Below are 21,139 nucleotides of genomic sequence, written 5' to 3'. Positions count from 1 at the left end.
TATATAAGTACAAGTTGCGTAAATACATACATTGCTGCCGATTTTTCAACACTTAGTGCAAGTAGGTAACATTTTTTTTTTAAGTTGTTATTTGTTTATTTTTTACCTACATGACTTTACCGAGAAAAAAAAACTAAGAGTATGAATCCTAGCAGTCACGAACGCTTCAAATCTAGAACTAAGTGCAAGCTTGAGCATGGCAGACGAACAACAAGAGTCCCAGATCACACCAAGACAACACGCAGTCCCTCAATAACATTGCACAGGGAATGAGTCGTAAATGCGTGTGGGTGACGGACGGTGCCGAAGCGGTGTGTCCGCACGGTCTCACACCGGCCGACGCCACGTGCAGAGAAAGTGTCGTCAGCTGCCGCTTGGCCCCAAGCCGGATTCAGATGTCTCCTTGCGAGGCCGGCGTGCCACGCTTTGGTTCCAGCAAATAGGCAGTGGAAAAAACCACCCGTACCGTGAGGGTACCATGCTGGAGTGACTCGGATGTTTCCCCCCCCCCCAATCACCTAATTACACCGTCCCTCTTTCTGTGCAGACCTCTTTTCCCCCCTCCTTCCTATTCTTCACCTACTTCCTGTGACGCCCCCGTACTATTCTTCTCCCGCTTCCTGTTTTTACACACTTCCTTAATGTGCCGACCCCCTCCTTGTGCCACCCTCCTCCTGTGCTGCCCTCCCTCATGCTCACTCTTCCCGTTGTTCTTCTCTCCTTCCCTCCCCTGTCCCTCGCGTGCAGTCAGAGGCGCAGGAGCTGACCACGGTGAAGATGTCTAAGTTCGGCGGGGGGATCGGGGCGCCCAGCAAGGATGAGCGCCTGCAGGAGGCGGCGCAGATTCACCTGCGCCTGGGCCAAATCCAGCGCTACTGCGAGCTCATGGTGGAGCTGGGAGAGGTGCGGCGCAAGGGATGTGCACTCACGCGCGTGCGCACGTGCGCACTCGTCCGACCCTCCTGTCAAACGGCTGGATGAAGGGTTCTATAAACTATAAAGCAATTTGTTTTATTTTATCGGATAAGGCCTCACTGAGCTATACAGCTCTGTTTTTTCAGAAGCGACATGGTCACAAAAGATAGCTCAACGAAGTGGCTTGTCATTGTGTGGACATTTATAACAGCCAAACACTCTTAAACCCACGTTGATTCCAAATGTGGAGGGGAAAACCTGAGGACCTGGAGAAAAATCCACGCGGCCACGGGGAGAAAATGCAAACTCCGAACATACATGTACCAGGGTCGGTATTGGACCCTCGACTTGTTGTATACACGGCAAAGGAGTTAACATCTCACCACCGTGGTGCCCCTTGGGTTGCCTGACCGCACGTCACCACGCTGGTCAGTGCCTGCTGACATAGGCGGGGAGCATGGTACAGTCCAACGATGGGCTTTCCCGCACTCAAAAGTCAAAGTGATTTCCTCCTTAATTAGCGTTGAGACATTGGTACTTATCTCATATTTACAGCCCTGAGTCAGTGGTGGGAATTCCACATTCCATAGGACATCTACTGGTACTCGTTTTATCAACCCCAGAGAGCTGATGAGCTGAGTCAACTCACGACCCGGGTTTTAACTCCCAACTTTCTGAGCGTGAGCCACTCACTCGACGGCTGATTCACGTGGCTGACCAGATCTCGACGAGGCCTTCATCCTGCCAGCAGTGGTTTGGTCAAGGCTGGAGATGACGACGACGACGGTGAATGTTTACGCGCTGCGTTGTTTGCGTTCCTACAGTGGGACAAGGCCCTCTCGGTGGCTCCCGGAGTCTCCATGTCGTACTGGAAGAAGCTTATGCAGAGGTGCGTGCGCAGACAGATGTCCCTGCGTGTGTGCGCGCGTCAGTGAATGCATGGGACCCTAGCGGTCCAGCCATCTCGGTCAGTCAACCCGCAACACCTGAGTCTGTGTCGTGACCTCCTGTCTGCCTGCGAGCGAGCCTTCCACGCTTCACGTGACCTGCAGTACACCTAGTCTGGCACAAGCACTCCGGTGACGTCACCGCTGCTTTGTGGCGAATGGCGACTGCTGTCTCTATGGTGGTGGTGAAGTGGTTAGTGCACTGCGCGATAAATCCCTCCTCTCCTCCACCCCCCCCCCCCCCGGTTTCTCCTCTCCCCCCCCGGTCCCTCCTCTTCCCCCCCCCCCCGGTCCCTCCGCCCCCGGTCCCCCCCCCCTGGTCCCTTCTCCCCCCACCCCCCCCGGTCCCTCCTCTCCCCCCCCCGTCCCTCCATCCCCCTCTCCCCCCCCCCCGCGTGTAGACGTGCTGATCAGCTGGTGGAGGAGGAGGATGACGCGGTGATCCCGTGCTGCGTGGCCACGGGCGACGTCCGCAAACTCGTGCACTTCTTCTGCTCGCGAGGCCAGCTCGCGGACGCCGTGCTCCTCGCGCAGGTGGCAGCCACGGCACAAAGACAAAGGTCCCCCTTGTAGCCCACACAGGCAGTCGGGGCAAGTGTTGCCAGCGAGCACCTGTGGGGGCCGGCGCCGCGCACGAGGGTGCAGGGTGGCCGGCGCCACGCCCGGCCGCCTTTGTCTCCCCTGGGGCTGATGTTTGCTCATCGCACCAGGTACTCATTTGGTGCTGAGTTGACCACTGCGCCACTCCTGCACATGCAGACAAAGATCCCCCGTGTAGCCTTAACAGACTGTTGAGGCAAGTGCTGTTAGCGAGCAGCTTTGAAGGCCGGCACGGCACACGAGGGGGTAGGTGTCCAGCACCACGCCCGGCCACCTTTGTATTCCCAGTGGCGATGTTTATACACCGCACCAGGTACTAATTTGAGGCTGAGTCGACCTCGGGGAGGCCCAGGACCGTTTAAGATAATTGTCACTGGTGTTTGGCCGTGAACGGGAATCGAACCCAAGGTCGCCAGGTTCGTAGGGCAGTGCGCTAACCGCTAAACTACCGCTCCCCACATGCACACAGACACATGCACACAGAAACACTGGTGGCACTGATACGACACACGTAATGCACATGACACACCACACGGTGCATCGTTACCTGCCCCTCCTTCCCCACCCCCCTGCCCCCCTCCCCACCCGCCCGCCCCCCCCCCTCACCTCCACCACCCCTGCCCCCCCAACCCCCTGTCCTCCGTCCCCCCACCCCAATCACCCCCCCACCCTCCTGCCCCCACCTCCCACTAGGCCGCGTGTGAAGGGAACATCCTGGAGGCGGTGATCCCCAGCGAACCCCGCTCCCCCGGCGACGCAGCCCCCTCCTCAGAGAGCCACGCCGGGTGAGTGGGGGGGGGGCCACTCCCCTCCCCCCGCCGTCGCCCAAGCGATGTGCGAGGCCCTGTGGGAAAACATCGTCGTCGTCATCGTCGTCGCCCTTTGCACCTTCACAATCATTGCCATCGTCATATTCGCCGCTTACTTTTCACAAGGCGCTATCTATATAGTGCCAGATGGTGCTGCCACAGTGGTGCAATGGGTAGCAGCGCACCGCACTTCTATCTCCCGGCGCGGCGGCTGTCGAAACAAATGGGGCGAGTTTACTCAATCCCCTCCCGCCACCCCTGTCCACCCAGCAGTGTAGATCTGGGATGGTCGGGTAAAGTGTTGGCACTCCCACCTCTTGACATGGAAGAGTCGGCCAAAGCGATCTTCCGGAGCAGCTGTCTGGTGTCGTAGATGCAGCGCCTGTTGCTGCACGTTGGACGTGCGCTGGTTCGTGTGTGATGCGTCGCGTGTGATGCGTCGCGTGTCATGCGTGCCGTGCATTATCCCTGCCGTGTGCCGTGTCCATTCCCAGGCTGCTGCGCCGCGTGAGTGGAGAGCTCGCCGAGTGGTATTTCCGCGACGGGCAGGCCATCATGGCTGCCTGCTGCCACCTGGCCATCGATGAGGTGGAGGTGTGTACGAGCTTGTGTGTGCGCGCGCGCAGTTGCGGTACGCTTTCGCTTGCGCGTGTGTGCGTGGGGAGTGGTGGCGCGGCGATTAGCGCGCTGCGTTACGAACCCGACGACCCGAGTTAGGTTTCCCATTCACTACCAATGACAGTGGTGAATATATGAGCAGGTCCCGGGCCTTCCCTGGATTGACTGAGCCTTAAATGAGTAGCCAGTCCAGTAGGGGAAACACCTACCCTCTCGTGTGCCGCGCCGGCCTTAATCTGTAGCCGCTGACAGCACTTGGCCCAACAGCGTCTGTAGGCTACGCGGGTGATCTTTGCCCTTTGTGCCCGTCAGCTGGCCGTGTCCAAGCTGGTGCGGGGTAACGAGCTGGAGCTGGCGGTGACCGTCGGGGTGGTACTGGGCGGCGCCGCCGCCCCCATCGCTCACCAAGCTGCCCAGCTGCTGGCGCGCAAGTGCCTCGCCTTCAATCGCTGGTCGGTCGCCGTCATGCGGAGGAAACGCACCCCCTGGGGGTCTCGCGGGGGCAGGGGGGGGGGTTCATCGCGGACCATTCGCTTCCCTTCCCCGTTTTCCATGAACAATGGGAAAGCCGGGAATTCGCTGGCTCGAGGCTGAGGTCTGGCCGAGAAGCAGCACCCCCAAGGCCTAGGCCCGGTTGGTTCCCCAGGCATCGTGAGCCATGAGGCCTCGTGGGCCTGGTCACTCCCCTGTGCACATTACTCGTTTGGGATTATACCTAGCAATCATCGCCCCCCCCACCCCCTACCGACAGCCTAATGCCGCAGGTCTCTCCTTCAAGTGAGACGCATACTGGTCTGTTGAGCTGTCACCTGGTAGAACGAAACAAACCTGAACTTAGCTCGCCACAAGGCGCCGCATGTCGCACGGTCCGCAGTGGAGGGCCGTGCAGGCTGGATCTGGCCCCCCACACCTCTCAGCCCAGCTGGAGTGGCGGCGCCAGCCTCTCCCAGTGGCGGCGAGAGGTGCCGGAAAACGAGTGGGCCCCCCAGTCCCAGCTCGCGAACGGCCGTCAGCGGCGCTCTGTGGCTCGCCCACCCCGCCATGGTCCATATAGCAGCCTCGGAAACGGACAATGGACGGCGGCACAATAACACAGCCACGCTTTTTTTATACTTTGATCTGGCCCTAACAATGATGAGTGACTCGGCTAGGAATGTCTAATCCCCGCAAGTAGGTCAAACACGACTCATCTCACTAGGTATGTCCACAAATGGCTTAATAACAACGGTTGTCCCTTCCCATTGTCCATGTGTGCACGTCTGTGTATTCATTACACTGAGGGGTGGGTGTCCTGTAATTAACTAATGTGTGTTCCGTAATTAGTGCCACAGGCGGTCACGATCCTCCTCCGCACGTCCACGTGTTCCATCACCACCCCCACCGGCTATGAAGACACGATGCCGTAATATGTGCTCTTTGTTTTGTTTCCAGCATGCCTTACACCGGAAGTAGGTATAGCCCAGATTATTTCGCCTAAATTATCGCTTCCATCTTGTTTCTCACCCTTGTTTGTTGGCACAGTCTGCCTCTCTCTCGCCACTCCTCCACCGCGCTTTTTCATCTCTGCGAAAAGTTGCTTTGGTGTCCCGTGGTGCATGACGAAGCGTCGTGGTTCTTATTAGGTTTTCTGGTTCTTGGTGCCGCATGTTTCGTGTTCATTTTTCGACCTCGGTTTGCTTCGGTTAGATACCCTGAGCGTTCACGAGAGATGTTAAGTGTTCGTGAATATGTCCCCGAACGTTTCTCAGTGGTGGTGGTGGCAAACATTTAAAAATGATGCCGAGTTTTGGAGGCGGCCGGGCGGTACAGAGATCAGAGTGTTGAGCTGGCGCTGCTGAGAGGCTGGGTTCGAATCTGAGCTTTTGGCCACCAGTGATTCAACCAGATTTTCAGTGTAGTCTGTTTGATGGTTTTTTGTCTCTGTCACCAATAACTGCACACACACACCCATGCACAAAATATTATGGTAAATTAGCCTAAATTCCAGCGTTGAGATTTAAATGTATCGATTTCTCTTACTGTAGCAGGGTGGGTGGGATATTGATGCCCCCTCGTGAGTCTAAGGGGTCACTTGCCGAGGTTCAGAAGCCAGTTTTGTAATAGCCACTTCCACGCGACGTTCTCTGACACGTGAGGGTGAGCCGCTCTTCAGTGGTTCAAAACGGATAAAAGTGTAAAAGAAGATAATGAAAAACACAGATGTTGGCTTATTCGAGTGATCTAGGTATTTCTGCGCAAAGCTGGACATTTTTGCATGCTATCGATCGATTCCAAGCATTTGTCTTCGTGTGCACGTGCGTGCGTGCGTGTGTGTGCATGTGTGCGTGCGTGTGGGACGCAGGGACCTCGCCGTGGACCTCCTCAAGATGATCCCCGACAGCGAGGAGCAGCTGGTGCAGCTTTGCGCGTTCAGCACGGGGAGCAGCACCGAACTCGACGAGCTCCACCGCAAGGTCAGAGGTTCCACGGGGGAGGGGGGGACGTCACCAAGGCTGGGGGGGGGGGGGCAGCACCATGAGGAGTGGGAGGTTGGCACCAAGGGGGGCCACGGGTTAGGGGGGGCACCACAGAGAGGAGGGGGTGGGCACCATGCGAGGGCTGCTCCAAGGGGGGCGGCACCATGGGAGTAGAGGGGGTAGCACCACGAGGCGGGGCTGCATCTTTACGTGTACATGCGTTGTGTGTGTGTGTATTGACGGGTGCCCGCAGTGTGAACTCCCCACGCTGGAGGAGTGTGCCGCCCTGGCCGAGTCGCACGCGGAAGCCGGGGAGGTGGAGCCCGCCGTGCGCCACGCGCTGCTCTCGCCCACGCCCGAGCGAGCGCTCGAGATCGGACTCCCCGCTGTCAAGGGTACACGCCGACACGGGGAACATGGGGGACATGGGGGACATGGGGACAGATACGGGCACACGTAGGGCACACCTAGAGAAACGCAGATATATGTAGGGACACGGGGTGACCTGCAAGACAAAGATCCCCCGTATACCTGAACAGACTATTGGGGCAAGTGCTGTAGCACCTGTGAAGGCCGGCACAGCACACGGCAGGGTGGGTAGTCACCACATCGCTCGGCCGCCTTTGTCTCCACAGTGGTGATGTTTACACACCACACCAGGTACTCAGTTGAGGCTGAGTCGACCTAGGGTATGCCCATGACCAGTTCAGATAATTGTCACCTGTGTTGGCTGTGAGTGGGAATCGAACTCGGGTTGCCGGGTTCGTAGCGCAGCATGCTAACCGCTACACGACCGCTCCCCACAGAGGGACACATGGGCACACGCTGGCACCTCGTGTCACTTGGAGCTACAGGATAGGGGGTGGGGTTACAGGACAGGGGGTGGGGCTACAGGACAGGGAGTTGGAGACTGATGCTGCAAATGAATTCTAACTCCGCGTGAACACTTCAGTCAGGGACGACAATTTTCGCGCGAATACGTCCAGGTGATGCTACACACCTGTTTTTACTCGTCTCCCGCCGCGCGCCTCTCCCTCCCGTCCCGTGGAGCAGAGCGGATGAGCCGCGAGGGCTGGACGCTCGAGGAGGTGCTGCCGCTGCTGAAGCTGCTCGGCTCCATCCAGACGGACCGCCTCATGCTGCACCGCTGCAGCGAGTGAGTCACGTCAGGTTGCCGCCCCGAACCTGACCTCTTTGACCCCGCCTCACCTCTCTCCCCCTGCCCCCGCCGCCCCACGCCCACAGATGCTTGGGATCACCCAAGGACTTGCAGAGACACGCAGGGACAGCCGTTGGACATTCAGGGAACACATGGGAACAAACGAGGGTGCTCAGAAAAGTGTGAAGATACAACGGAGACTTGTCGGGAGGCACCAGGAGTTGGGTGGGAAGGACTCTGTCGCTAGAACGTGGTTGAGGTTCACGGCAGAGTAGCATCCAAAGGGGAGAACATGGCCATGAGGACATCCACCACCGAGACCGGATGGAGTGTTTCATCATCGCAGGGCCATCACCCCCCCCCCCCCCATACCAACCACATGCCTACCCAAATCCATGTATACACCGACCTGGCATACTGGGTGGGCAATGGGGGATGATCACCTCAACTCCATCCCCGCCCCTCTCTCGTCCCATATTGAGGAAATTGCAATTTATTGATATCTAGCAGAGAATATACATTTTCTTTTTTATTAACATTGGGCCATAATTAAAAAGCTTGACATTTCAGGGCCCCCCCACCCACCGCCCCCTTGGGAAGTCCCGAGATCCGTCTCTGCCAAGGTGAGTCGCCAACTCCCCCCGTCGCCCTCGGTAAGATGCCCGTCTCGGTGAGGGCCGTCTACCATCTCGGTGGGAATCCTGTGGCACGGCAGGTCAGCTTTTCACTGCGCAGGTCTTCCCTACCATGATCCAGAAGGCAGAGAATTGGCATTGAATGAAAGCTCCGATCCTGGACAAAGGGAAGGAACCATGGTGGAGGTTTGGGTGGCCAACTCCATTAACGAGCGTTTATACACGTGTAGAAGCAAACCAGAATACGGGGAGCAACCCCACATTTGTGAGGGGGATAACACTCAATCCCTACAGAGATGTAAATTAACCCCACTTGCAATACTGCCATACCTTGGCAAGCCAGGAGACGGCGACCTTGGGTTGGGAGGGAGTTTCACGAACGTGTGATCTGCCAAGCCTTGCCTCCACAGTGCGAGGTTTGAGGCGTCCGCACGACCAACACCTGGATCACCCTGTAATTCTGTTACTTTCGACTCACCAAAATTCTCTTCGCACGAAAATTCCACACAGTGTTCAAAAAGACTTCCGATCTCCAACCCCCATCACTCGCTAACCTTTTGACCTCTCTCTTTCTCCCTCCGTCCCATGCCGACATCTTCCCAACCCGTGCCACCGTGGTGACCTGCGACCCTTCTTCGACCCTTCTTCTCGGCCTAGCATGCGTAACGAGCTGCTGATCCTGTGCGGCTACGCGGGAGCGCTCTGGGCGATGCGCCGCGGCTACTGGCCCGTCGTGCCGGCGCTCTACGAGTACACGAGCCAGCTGCTGCGGCGCCGCGACGTCTCCGTGCCGCTCCACGTGGACGAGCTGGCGCGCGAGCTCGACGCGTGGCGCCATGCCGGCTGTCCCGGCACCACCTCGGCCGCAGCCACCCCAGCTGCTGCCGCCGCCGCCGCCGCCACCACCGCCGCACACGACTCGGCTAGGTATCAATAGTCCAGCGGTTAGAGATGGTCATTTTACTGTGGGCCCTGCAGCAGGCTCGGGAAAAACACACCTAGGCCTAAGCATTACCTTGCGAGGTGTTTTTGTTCCCGAGATTGTTGCAGAGGTGGTTCTAGAAACTTCCCCGTGTGAAGTGGACCCTCCCGACATGTCTTCCCTCTTTAAATGTGGACCTACTTTAATAATAATTATACTAAAGAAAAATATGATATGCGTTTAATCATGAAAATAAAAATGTTTATGGTTTCAGAGGAAATGTTGGGGGGGGGGGGTGGGGGGTGATTGCTCTTATGGGCCCCACCCAACCTTGGATCCCCCACTGCCACCTGCCACATCTCCGTAATGCAGGGGTCTTCTAGCCGAATGATTCTTGACTCAGTTTCAAGCGAAATATTCCATGAAGTCGCTAATTTGGATGTGGAAATTGCTCGATAAACGCTTGTTTGGCTATATCGAAACGTGGAGGGCCTTTGCGACAGAAATTTGGCCAGATAATTTACGTGACCTCACAAAAAAAATCAATTATGGAAAGTGAGTGCCATTGTTTCTGGGTGCCCTACAGAAATGCGCACTTGTTGTAGGCTGTGTTTGGGTGCACGATGTCAAGGCGTCGTGTCTCGCCGTGCGCAGCCCGGAGCAGCTGGCGCTGTTCGCGGAGCTGGAGCGGCGCGTCGGCTCGGAGGAGCTGGCGGCTCTGGTTGGGTATGATCACGTGACCGGCTCCAGCCTGCCCAGCCACGCCGACCTGCAACTCTCCTGCCTCACGGGCGCCGGCATCCAGGTGTGGGACACCTGGGCAGTTGACCTGGGAAATATCTGGGCAGTAGACCTGGGTAATGCCTCAGCAATACACCTTGGCACTGACACAATAGGCATCTGTAGAATGCAAGTGGGAATTTTTACAATGTACCTGGGCACCAGCACATGATACAAGACCTGGGCACCAGTATGATTATGGTAATGATGATACTGCTGCTGCATATTATGGCGGTGGTAATAATGATACTATTGCTGCGGATAATTGAGAATAATCAATTTGCTGCTGCTGCTGTTGTTGCCTATGGTGATGGCAATGATGCCGCTGTTGCTGACGATGATGATGGTCTTGACGATGGTCTTGACGATGGTGTGTACTCACAGGGCCCGGTGTTTTTTCTCGAGGACGGGAAGTCGGCCATCTCCCTCAACGATGCCCTCATGTGGGCCAAAGTGAACCCCTTCTCTCCCCTGGGCACGGGGCTACCAATCATCCCCTTCTGATCCCTCACCTTCAACTCCTTTATGTAATTACATGTATGTATGTTGAACCGTACGCAGCCAACTGCGCGAATCGGAGGTGCGGGGGAAGGATAACAAACTAAACACAAAAAGCAGTTCTAAGGAAATTAGTTTTCAATCTAGATTTAAAAGTGCATCGCTCCAGTGGCGTCCTAATATCGGAAGGAAGAGTTTTCCAGACACCCTCCGAAGCGCACCCGAAAGCGAGCGATGCAGTGACCGTCCTTGTTCGATGGCCAGCCAAAAGCCGCTGTAAGGATGACCAGAGTTCATGCGATGGTTCATGCTTCTCGACGAGGTCAGCGGGGAGCTGACCAACAGGGCCGTGGCGAGGCCCGGGGATGGTGGAGCTACTATAAAAAAATACCCTGAAAAATGTCTTAGCTGTTTTCTGCACTCAGCCAAGGCTGCCCCGCACCACCTTCCTACACCGGGAGGTTGTAGATGTCACATGTAGATACTCTGTAGATGCCGTGTGCTGTGAAGTGTCGGTCAGCCGCCCACTGTTGAGTAGGGTTGCCGCCACTCAGGCACAAAAGACCAGGACATATTCTTCATAGAGAGAAGAATATCTGACAACGCCGGAAGTGAGTGAGATCTACATGTAAATGCATCGTTTTGAGCGGTGTATTATTACGCAACTGACAAAGACCGGCACTTGTAATCATTCAGAATGGCTTACAGATAACCCAGGATGGCCATTACCACAAGAGGACAATCCTCAGAAAACCAGGACGGGTGGCGACGCTTCTATCATGGCCAACCCATCAAAGTGCGGAGCTGCCACTTCTGTCCCATCTCGTCTACAATAAAAGTTTTATTTTTTAATTTGTCACTAATATACAGAATTTTTTTTGTGTTTTTCAGGAAAAGCTGTGATGGCTATCAAGGGAGACCTGAGCAGCAGGTCTTGGTTAAGGGTACGGTTCCCGAGCCTGTTGCAAGGCTCACATTGAAATGACCATCTCTACCCGCTGGACAATTGATACAGAGCTCTCGAAGGCCTGGTGGTTCATAATGGCTTATGGTAGGGGAGGGACGTCTGGCTAGAGAGGATGTGTAACTTGATTAGGTGGAGTGTGTGGCACCTTCACTGTGGCCTTATCGGTTTTGGAGTGATTCAACTTACACAAGAAAAATAGTCCATCTGATTTGCCCAGTATTTGCTGATGCGCTGGTGGGGTTGATGGTGGCACTATGCTAAAGAGTAGCTTTGATAGACGTCTACGTGTAAAATTCTCGATATAATACAGCCTTCTTGCCCTCATGGATTTGTCTTAATCGCTCCAACTTTAATGGCAGTTCACGATGAGTTGAGAAACTTTTATTGTAACTACGAAGAGGCTAAAATACAAGCGTTCCCACTGGATAAATAATCAACCGGACTATTGTAAAAATGTGCCAGTTGTGAGAGCAGAGTACCAATTTGAGTGCTTGTGAGGGAAAACATGGCAATGACTAAAACTGTTTTAATTGAAGAAATGTTCTGACTGAAGACATTGCTTTTGTGGAAGACGTCAGGACTTTTGGCAGGGGTTTTGAGCCCCACTCTGCCAGAGGTCTACGTAATCAAGAATACATTTTCTGTCGGACGGAGCAAAGCATGTAAAAATGTGTAGTGGGGAGTTCGTCGACGGAGGGAGTCTTTGTAGTTCATGTTTTTGATGTCGGCACTTGTGTATGATTACTTCTACTAAATGTTAATGGTCACGTCATCCCATGAAGGGATAGTTTTTTTCCCTTCTTATCTTCAGTCCGTGTCATAAGCGTGTTTTTAATTATTGTACATGACAGTTCGCGACTCTGGGGAGAATTTAAATTCTTTACCGGCGATGTTGGCTTTTAGTTGCGTTTTTCTGGAATGGCTGTGTTGTGTGTGCAATTGTTTACGTATGCATGTTGAACTTCTTTCGCACCGTGCGTAGCCAACCGTGATAATGTTGGTAAAGATAAATAATTGAAGTGGGATGTATAGTTTGTGTAAACCCCAAAAAAACAAGGCAAACTGTATGTGGGTGGCATCACCACTTTGTGCTGTGCAAAGCACACACGAGGATAAGAATTTGCATTCATACGGCTCTTAAGTGCCCCAGTAAATCAAATCACCTTGCATTACATCTCATCTCAACCATTGCATTGCCTTGCTGCAGCATAGCCAAGGGGCACCTCCAGTGGCAGCTGTCCCTGTGCAGCACAATGTGGACGCAGCAGCCGGGTTGAGACTGGGCATTAGTCTGCCAGTAAGGGGCCGATCTGCCAAGTCGGGGGGCGATGTTAAATGAGCACCATTGAAATACTGTATTATATGTACATCGTCCACTGCAATATGATTCCAACAGTTGATGTCATGTATCTCTTTATCTCGCAGCCCGCTGATATTTATCACGTACAGTAATGTTAATGGGATTTGGTTTTTGGTTCTTTCGGTAAAGTCACATAGAAAGAAAAGAAATTAAATAATTAAATAGTTGTTTTCTTTCTATGTGACTTTACCGAAAGAACCAAATAGTAATTTCTGCAGTCACGAAAGCTCCAAATCAAGTTTAATGGGATTCGGTTTGTACATCACAAAAGTGAATACCAGACTGAGTAAATATTATTCAGGATTTCTTCCTGCTGCTGCTGAGCAAGAATTCTCAGTCAATATACAAATTAAGACGGAACTCTATGAAAAAAACTGTTGAAGGCCAGTGGCGAAATATAGAAAAGTTTTCGGTTTATTATTTTGGAACAGAAAATGCACCGTGTTTGTTTATATATTAACCCATTAGTTATCGCTCTGGTGGGAACAATCCAATGAAATATTTGTATTATTAAATTTGCATAGCATGTAGTGTATACATACATTCATACACACACATATGCCATGTGTGTGAAAATATATTTTTTAATAACCTTAGGTAAGTTGCTCGTACTGTTATTAGAATTATATTTTTAATATAGTAATGATAATAGCCTTTATCCAGAGAAGCCTCACTCAGTTTTAAGATATATTTTTTTTCAGGATGGACCTGCAGGGGCATGTGAGGCCAATTCTGTCGATTTGGAACGTGGAAGCTGAAGGACCCAGAGAACACCCATGCATGAGGGGATATCACTCGTAACCCCACACTCATATATTCCTTTCATTCTACACTACTGCCATCTCATTGCCACCTCAGAGCCCAAGCCATCAACAGCTGGTTATTCCCTGCAGTCTCGAGTACTAATCAAACATAGCTTCTGAGATCTAACCAGATATGGCGCATTGAGGGTGATTCCTAGGCTAATTGAAGTCATACTTACGTAAGTTGGTAGGAAGAGAGAAAGAGTGGATATTGACTTGGTTATGGATAGCTTGCATGTATAAGTGTTAGTGTGGCTGTAACACATGAACCACATTGGATTAGCATCACAACACAAAAAAGCTCAAGATTGACGGAGATGATGCATACAATTTACGTCTTTATTACAATTAGGAATATAATTAAATTGCTTAATTCCTCTACCCAGCAGCTGTTGAGATTCATTACGGAAACGCTGTTTAAGGAATGTGTGCTTTGATTGAATAAAACTGCCCTCGATTTTGATCCGAACTGGAATGCCCCATTTACATCGGCTCTCATTTGCATACACCGAGCTGTGAGTAACTGCACAGCAGAGAACATTATACGGGCTGCTTCAAAAATGTTTTGACACTTATATGGGACTATCGTTTTTAATGGAAAAAGAACGGATAATACACTTTAACATGATAACATATGTATGCTAATAGCTTTAAAAAGTCAGAGTCTCCATTTGTTCGCCATCATTGTCAACACATGCCTGGAATCTTGTCCAGGTGGTCTCTAGAGCCCGGAAGCACATTTCGTGTGGTATTGTTGCAAATTCTCTGAAGTGTTAACGTTTTTTTGAAGCAACCTGTATTAGCACCCGAATATTGCTTCAGGGCTGACTGAGGCCTGCATGATCATCATAATCAACCCTATCATACCTCTGGGGTCAGTAAAATGAGCATCACCCGGTGAGGCTGTGCCACTTAGAAACCAACGGTGGTTTTTTTTTTCTTCCCGTGGACAGAACGGATATCCGTGAGAGCAATGTGGAATTTTCATCACTGATTGAGACCCCAATGGAGATGAGCACTGCCCAACGCTAATGAAATAAAGGGTACGCTTTTGATTTCAATGATCGCCCGTTTGCATCAGAGGAGCTTAAATTGATGGTGGGCTGTCTGTCTTCCCCCCCATACATGTTATTCAAATGCCACACCCTAAGGGTTTCGGCCTAACGTTGAATTTACAATGATTCGTGCCTTCACATGATATTGGTGCCACACATAGCTCTCTCTTTAAACAACTGCCATGCCTGCCTGCGTGTGAAATGTTAAAATACAGCCCCAAGGTGGAGTCATTTCCATACCCAGCACATCCTTGCCAACCCTACCGCATACTGATTTTCAAAGAAATAAATGACATAAAAAATGTTGTCCCCACAAATAAGATCAAGTGGTATAATTATAATTTTTTTTAAATCGGTATGCAGGAAATGGTCTAAATATCAGCAACCTATCGCTTAAATCGGTAGAGTTAGCAAGCTGAAGTCTGCCTTCACCACACGCATATTTTTAGGATGTCACTCTAAAGGCATGAGCAGAATAAGGTTTAATTTATAGCACGCGTGTCCCACATGATACCGGCACCATGTGCAGCGCTGTATTTAATGAGCCACCAGCAATGCAAAACCATCAACGATCAGGAACCTCAAAAGCAACTCTTTCCCCCAAAACTCCTTTGCGTGCGAGGGAGAGTGCTGGCGCCGGGCTCAGTGGCTGGAGACGACGCTGGCGGTGGTGGAGTGGAGAGCGGCGCTGAAGCCTGAAGATTGGCGCACGTGGATTTCCCGGGAGGACCCGCCACTCCCCACCGCTCCGCGCAGCTGAACAGCCGCCCGTGGCCCTGCGTGAAAACAAATCAGAATCAGAATCTTGACGGGAGAAACCCGATGAGCTATGAAGCTCTTTTTCAAGATATGTCCAGCAGGGAGGGATTGGGGACTCACCCTGGCGGTTCCCGGTGTCACGACGAGAGTCGTTGACGCTCGACGTGAGACTCACGCCACTTCCTGTGTCGCGAGGCCGCTCCGCCGACAGAGGAGGCAGCCGCACAGCCAACTCCCCCAGTGTGGGGCGCACGTCGAAGCGGCCTGGAGAGAACGACACACTAGCGGTGGTAAGCAGGGCTTCATTTCTCACTAAAATACTCTCCTGTTCATATTCTTAGGTTTTTTCGGTAAAGTCACGTAGGTAAAACATTAATATTAATAAAAGTAAAATAAAATAAAAATCACGACGTTTCGGAGGCAACACAAGCTTCCGTCTTCAGGTGGAACGGTCACAGCCACGACAGCTGTATCAAGTGGCTGTGACAGTTCCACCTGAAGACGGAAGCTTGTGTTGCCTCCGAAACGTCGTGATTTATTTATTTTACTTTTATTAATTTTAATGTTTTACCTACGTGACTTTACCGAAAAAAACCTAAGAATTTGAATCCTTGCAGTCACGAAAGCTTCAAATCTAGAACTCTCCTGTTCGCTTATAGACTGGAGTAGTATTGCTTAACCAGTAGCCACAGCAAGAGGTACGGTGGATGTGTTGTACCGGATGCGGAAATGTTTTCCGGGTCACCGAATCAGAGATCTAGCTGCATTTAAGCCAATGAGCATATGGATAGTTCATAATTTGTATTTTCTACTGGCATATCTGAGCCGATCGATCCACCATGGAGCTCTCAGACTATGGGTTGTTTTCCACTGGCAATTTGCTGTGTCAAACTGTGACCAAACCATGATACGCTGGCCTCTGAAGGCATCTGAATCAACTTCAGAGCCAATAAGGACCAGGCGTTGGGCTAAGGACATGTCTAGCGTGTGTGATGCCGGTCAGTACAATTCCAGTACAGCTTGACGGTGTGATCTCCATGTGTCTCGACGTCACAAGCTGCGCGGAACAGTAGCAGGGCTCGGCTTCTGTAGTAGAAAAACAACCTGAATGTCATGACCCACATGAGCCTGGCTCGGCACAGCCTTGGCACGGCTCGGATTCGCTAGTGGAACAGAGGTATCGGTTTACCACCGCAGCAGTTTTTTACCGTCGCCGGGGTAACACTCACAGGGGTCCTGTTCCCTCTCCCGCCGCCTCTGGGCAAGATGCTCGCGCAGTACGACCTCCGCTCGCTGCCTGGTAGCTGCCTCGCTGGGTTCGGCCAATAGCTGCGTGAGCCGTACGTTGCTCTTGAGCGCCTGCGACGCCGTGGAACGGGCATGCATGGGGAGCGCCCGCTGGTAGCGGGCGTCGGTGAACCGTGGTGCCTCGGAGTTGGGTTCTTGCGCCGTGCCCGTTGATCCCACCGCGCCCTCCTCGCTCAGGGCGCCCTCTCCACCGTTAATGCTCTTCACCCTGTCGCGACGGGCAGGACCGGAGAGAGAGAGACTGCCTTGGAGAGATCATAACATTGGGAGACTTGCCGGCGGTTCATCTCATCCCGCACCCGAATAGCACGGTTGGCTATGTATGGTGCAAAATACATTCAACATACATACAGTGATAGTGCCAGCCTACTGGGAACCTTAATCAGAAATTATTTTGTGGTGCATCATGGGATAACAAACATTATTTCCAAATTTCTGCAGCATAGAAATTGGAAATAATGGAACTTCCACCACTGGCTCCGGCTAACATACATAGATGAGCTTTGCCCTTTAAAAAAAAGCAATGACAGACATTCACGTTGGCTTGTTAAGTCGTGGCGCTGGTTCAGCCCTGTCGGTATCCGCACCGTCTGTTGGTGAGCGTGCTGTAAACTCGCTGCAGGAGTTGCTCTGCTGCGCCTGGTTTGCGGTGCAAGGTCCCGTCCGTCAGCTCCTTGGAGAAAGCCAGGCCGCGTTTGGCGAAGAACTGCAGGTCGGATTACAAAAAACGCAGAAAGCACTCTTAACGAGTCTTAGATGAAGGAAACAAATCAATTAAGTAGCTGTTGCATTACACACACCACCCAATGTGTGCGTTCTCAGAGAAAAATACTCAGACGTTGGACGCATTCTCCCACTGCAGTCCATGGGTCAGATAATTGGTACCACCTAAGGTAGAAAAACCCTTGTAGTACATATGTATCTGTATGGCGAATAAGAGTTTATTATTTGACAGCCCACTCATTTCATATCGAATAATTCACTGTTATTGGCCGCATAAGAAATATGAAACCATCAAAGTTATGCTACCTCAGGTAGTACCTGACAAGTGAAATGTCTGGTCTGGGCCCATAGACTACTGGGAGGAGGCCTTGGAAGTGCTTTGCTCGCCCCCCACCCCCTGTACCCCCCCCCCCGACCGCCTGTAACCCCCCAACCCCGCCGGCGCATACCCGATGCAGGAGGCTCCAGTTGGCCAGCTTAGAGGCAAGGGATTCCCCGGGCTGGAAACTGTGCATGAGCAGATCCCCTGGGTAGTACCACGAGAAGATCTCAGCCAGAACAAGGCCATTGGACAAGTCTCTGCAATGCACGGAGCAAACACGGGTTTGTACAGGACAAATATAATTACAATATACAATTATAATCTGTATATTATGCTTTTTTTTGATTTACACAAAAGTTTTCGAATGAAAGTCAGCTGAAAATATTAAATATGGTACTTTATTTTTGACCCCAAAACCAATTGATTTGTTGTATATTCAACCAGATGAGAGCCCTTGGAGAGTCATCATCTGCGCAGACTCTTAGGTCCGGTAATTGATGGCAAGCTCTTCAGGTGCTTACGCCAACACCAGAACAGTGGAGCGCGCTGTCTTTGATTTGGTGGTTCCAACGTTCTGGGAAGGTCTGCCTTTACCGTATTACTGAATCGACGAGGTCAGATCAATCGACGAACAGACTAAAGACTTACTTTTTTTAAATTGGCTGTAAACAATGAATAATTAGCTGAAACATCTTACTACATAGAGGACCGCAAAGTTCGGGCAATTGTTGATAGCGCCTGCTCACCACTTGTCTGTGGTTCCTCCCCAAGCCTCAGAGTCATTGTCTCTTCGAGAATGAGCAAATGCGGTGGAGCTCATCAAAAGTTTAAATTATTATTAACTTGTATGCATTGTGTTAGGAAAGATACATTGAACGTTTATATTGGCATACACCATTTAGTTGTACGTTTTTTAGTAAGTGATTGGTTGTTGCTGTTGTCTTTATAGATTTGTGGGAATTTGGTTCAAATGTTAAACCAATAGGCATGTGCTTCAAGATGTAAATACATGAGAAGGGTGTCAACAAATATCAAATGGTAATGATGGATCATCTCCATCCAAAGGCAGACCTCCCCATCAATCAAACACATTATTTGCTTTACCAAGATAAGGGACCCTGATTACAAAAAATATTTTTCAATACAATATATAGCTTTTCAGAAATTACATATTTTAATAATTATGGGGTTGTGCGGTAAGATGAATGATGATACATGTTCTGTAATTTTAATATGGGAGGGTTGTTAACATTGTTTTTTTTGTATTACCGGCAAAACCTTTTGTAAAACACAATGAATTCCATGTCACTAACATGCTTAAGTAAAGGTCATGAAAATAGATGTATTGAAATCATTGTTTTAAATTAATTCCCATTAAGCCAATACTTTAGTTGAAAAAAATAAATCAATAATCAAACATCTGAAGTTATCAAGAACATAAATCAAGAAATGCAGCAATAAAATAAATCATCAAATAAAATACGTCAACACAAATATTAAGTCACCAACTCACATCAATAAACGAAGAACCCAAAAACAATCAAATGAATAGCTCATTCGATAACCATATCACGTAATAAACTAAATACACCATCACAATTCACAGCATGATATACAATAATAATGGCACGAGAGTTTTCTCCAGGTATCCCAATATCTTCCCACGCGCAGAAAAACTCTCGTTCATGAAACTGGCCAGAACATCCCAACCCTCCCAATAAAAGTGAAGCTTTCAAAAAAACGTATCAACAATTATCTTGTCGTATCTTCTTGGTTCTTTCGGTAAATATCTTCCCACGCGCAGAAAAACTCTCGTTCATGAAACTGCCCAGAACATCCCAACCCTCCTAATAAAAGTGAGGCTTGAAAAAAAACACAAAAAAACGTATCAACAATGATCTTGTCGTATCTTCTTGGTTCTTTCGGTAAAGTCACGTAGAAGGGAAATAATAAAATAATAAAAATAAAACATAATAAAATATTTTATTATAAAATATGATGTTTTATTATATACAATTTTTATTATAAAACATAATAAAATATTGTATTATGTCTTAGAATATTTTTTATTATTATTTCCCTTCTACGTGACTTTACCGAAAGAACCAAGAAGATGAATCCCTGCAGTCACGAAAGCTTTAAATCGAAATGTCTATTGTCGTAGTTATTTTGGGATGGAGCGGTGGCGCAGTAGTTAGCGCACTGCGCTATGAACCCAGCCGACCCTGGCTGGTTTCACTAACATCGGTGGCTTGTCCTGGGCCACCCCACACGCAGTGGTGACCAGCGTGGTGAAGTATGGTCAAACTGTCCCGATGGCCTACGTAGCAGTGGATATACAGAGGCAGTACAATTAAACTGTATTTATATTCTTTCTTAATTGGGTATAACTTATTATACAGTATTCTATATTATATCATTAATGTTGTGAATCGAGGAATGCGATTATTAACATCGATATTTTGCAACGAATCCGTCCAATCAGAAAAGTAAGTATTTCTGAATTAAAATTAATTATATTCTTGGTTCTTTCAGTAAAGTCACGTAGAAGGGAAATAATAAAATAATACAAGTATAAAACAATATGAATCCCTGCAGTCACGAAAGCTTTCAATCAAAATTTAAAATTAATTAATGGAGCTTTACAAGCCCCCTTTGACCAGCGTGGTGAAGTATGGTCAAACAACCCTCACACGACCCGAGCCGTTCCAGCAGTTCGGCACAATAACCAAACACCGATGAATCGCGATCTTAAATCCAACAAACGCGGCGCCGCAGATAAATAACCCCGCGGTGACAACGTTCACAGCCCTTGAACCAGGCTAGGTTCACCTGCGCGCGTTCCTGAACTGCACGGACAGGTCCAGGCTCTGCAGCCAGCGAAACACCTCCCTGGGCAGCCCCGTCCTCCTCGGCAGGGACTCCACCAGAGACATTTTAAACTATCGGAGTCCACCCCCCACCTCGTTTCGTTCGCTCCATTTGAATGAGAATATCAGCCGCGTTAAACAAAACTTATAACATGGGGAGTGGGGGGTCCACTGTTGCCACGGCAACCCCGAGTTTGTTTACCCGTTAACATGGCAACGTCTGTGCCGCGCGCTGATTGGTCGCTCGCGACAACCCCCCCCCGACCCCCCCCCCCCCCCGGGGCGAGTGACGTCGCCAACGGTCGTCGTGGCGACGGCCATCTTGCTATGGGAGCTTTCAAAAAAACATTTCTATTTATGAAATATCAAAAATTGTAGATATATATACGCAGTGTATTGTATTGTTTATTCGCACACGCAAAAACAAGCGAAAGACAAACAGTGCAAATAAAATACAAGTAAAAAAAAGGTGGTGCAAGTGAAGTTGGAAACCCAAGAGGGCTCATGAAAACCACACACAAATAAGTATAACCAGTAAAAACAAAGTTTTTCACTATAAATCCTTTATATGCGTGGCGGCTAGAGTCCTCTCGTCCTCTGGCTTGAGATGGCTGCCACCTATGGGTCAGATGA

At 50.5% G+C, this 21,139-nt stretch overlaps 2 protein-coding genes across 3 annotated transcripts in view; one reads left to right on the top strand and one right to left on the bottom strand.

Annotated features, from left to right (window-relative positions):
• WDR17 (WD repeat domain 17) overlaps positions 1 to 13,236 on the top strand; it is a 33,848-nt gene extending 20,612 nt beyond the window's left edge. Inside the window, 13 exon segments of the mRNA XM_061563905.1 lie at positions 748 to 903; positions 1,740 to 1,804; positions 2,264 to 2,396; positions 3,156 to 3,247; positions 3,766 to 3,865; positions 4,202 to 4,341; positions 5,321 to 5,341; positions 6,231 to 6,342; positions 6,599 to 6,740; positions 7,399 to 7,501; positions 8,797 to 9,066; positions 9,716 to 9,866; positions 10,226 to 13,236. Of these exon segments, the coding sequence (XP_061419889.1) occupies positions 748 to 903; positions 1,740 to 1,804; positions 2,264 to 2,396; positions 3,156 to 3,247; positions 3,766 to 3,865; positions 4,202 to 4,341; positions 5,321 to 5,341; positions 6,231 to 6,342; positions 6,599 to 6,740; positions 7,399 to 7,501; positions 8,797 to 9,066; positions 9,716 to 9,866; positions 10,226 to 10,345 (1,605 nt within the window). The 3' untranslated portion in view covers positions 10,346 to 13,236.
• A 558-nt stretch (positions 13,237 to 13,794) lies between these two features.
• On the bottom strand, positions 13,795 to 20,708 carry SPATA4 (spermatogenesis associated 4). Of its 2 annotated transcripts, none has more exons than XM_061563912.1 (6): positions 20,469 to 20,708; positions 17,764 to 17,893; positions 17,180 to 17,297; positions 16,513 to 16,818; positions 15,404 to 15,547; positions 13,795 to 15,300 (listed from the first exon to the last, which is right to left on the bottom strand). In XM_061563912.1, the coding sequence occupies exons 1-6, from the start codon at positions 20,570 to 20,572 to the stop codon at positions 15,167 to 15,169; spliced, it is 936 nt and encodes a 311-aa protein (XP_061419896.1). In that variant the 5' UTR covers positions 20,573 to 20,708; the 3' UTR covers positions 13,795 to 15,166. The 2 variants fall into 2 exon arrangements, with proteins under 2 accessions (XP_061419896.1, XP_061419897.1); XM_061563913.1 differs by having other exon boundaries at positions 16,513 to 16,799; positions 17,179 to 17,297; positions 20,469 to 20,706.
• Positions 20,709 to 21,139: the final 431 nt, after the last annotated feature.

This window comes from Lethenteron reissneri, chromosome 32, assembly GCF_015708825.2.
Source record: "Lethenteron reissneri isolate LAM-NWPU_2019-01 chromosome 32, ASM1570882v1, whole genome shotgun sequence".
In the NCBI taxonomy this organism is placed as follows: domain Eukaryota; kingdom Metazoa; phylum Chordata; class Hyperoartia; order Petromyzontiformes; family Petromyzontidae; genus Lethenteron; species Lethenteron reissneri.
The sequence above is the reverse complement of the archived record's forward strand: the minus strand, read 5'-3'. Positions and strand labels throughout refer to the sequence as shown.

Excerpts from the sequence above, each read along its gene's own strand:
- SPATA4 (XM_061563912.1), bottom strand. The coding sequence starts at position 20,572 with ATGTCTCTGGTGGAGTCCCTGCCGAGGAGGACGGGGCTGCCCAGGGAG. Across the intron at positions 17,298-17,763 it reads ACTGGAGCCTCCTGCATCGG|TTCTTCGCCAAACGCGGCCT; the intron begins GTATGCGCCGGC and ends TCCGACCTGCAG. Across the intron at positions 15,548-16,512 it reads GGAGAGGGAACAGGACCCCT|GCCGCTTCGACGTGCGCCCC; the intron begins GTGAGTGTTACC and ends CGTTCTCTCCAG.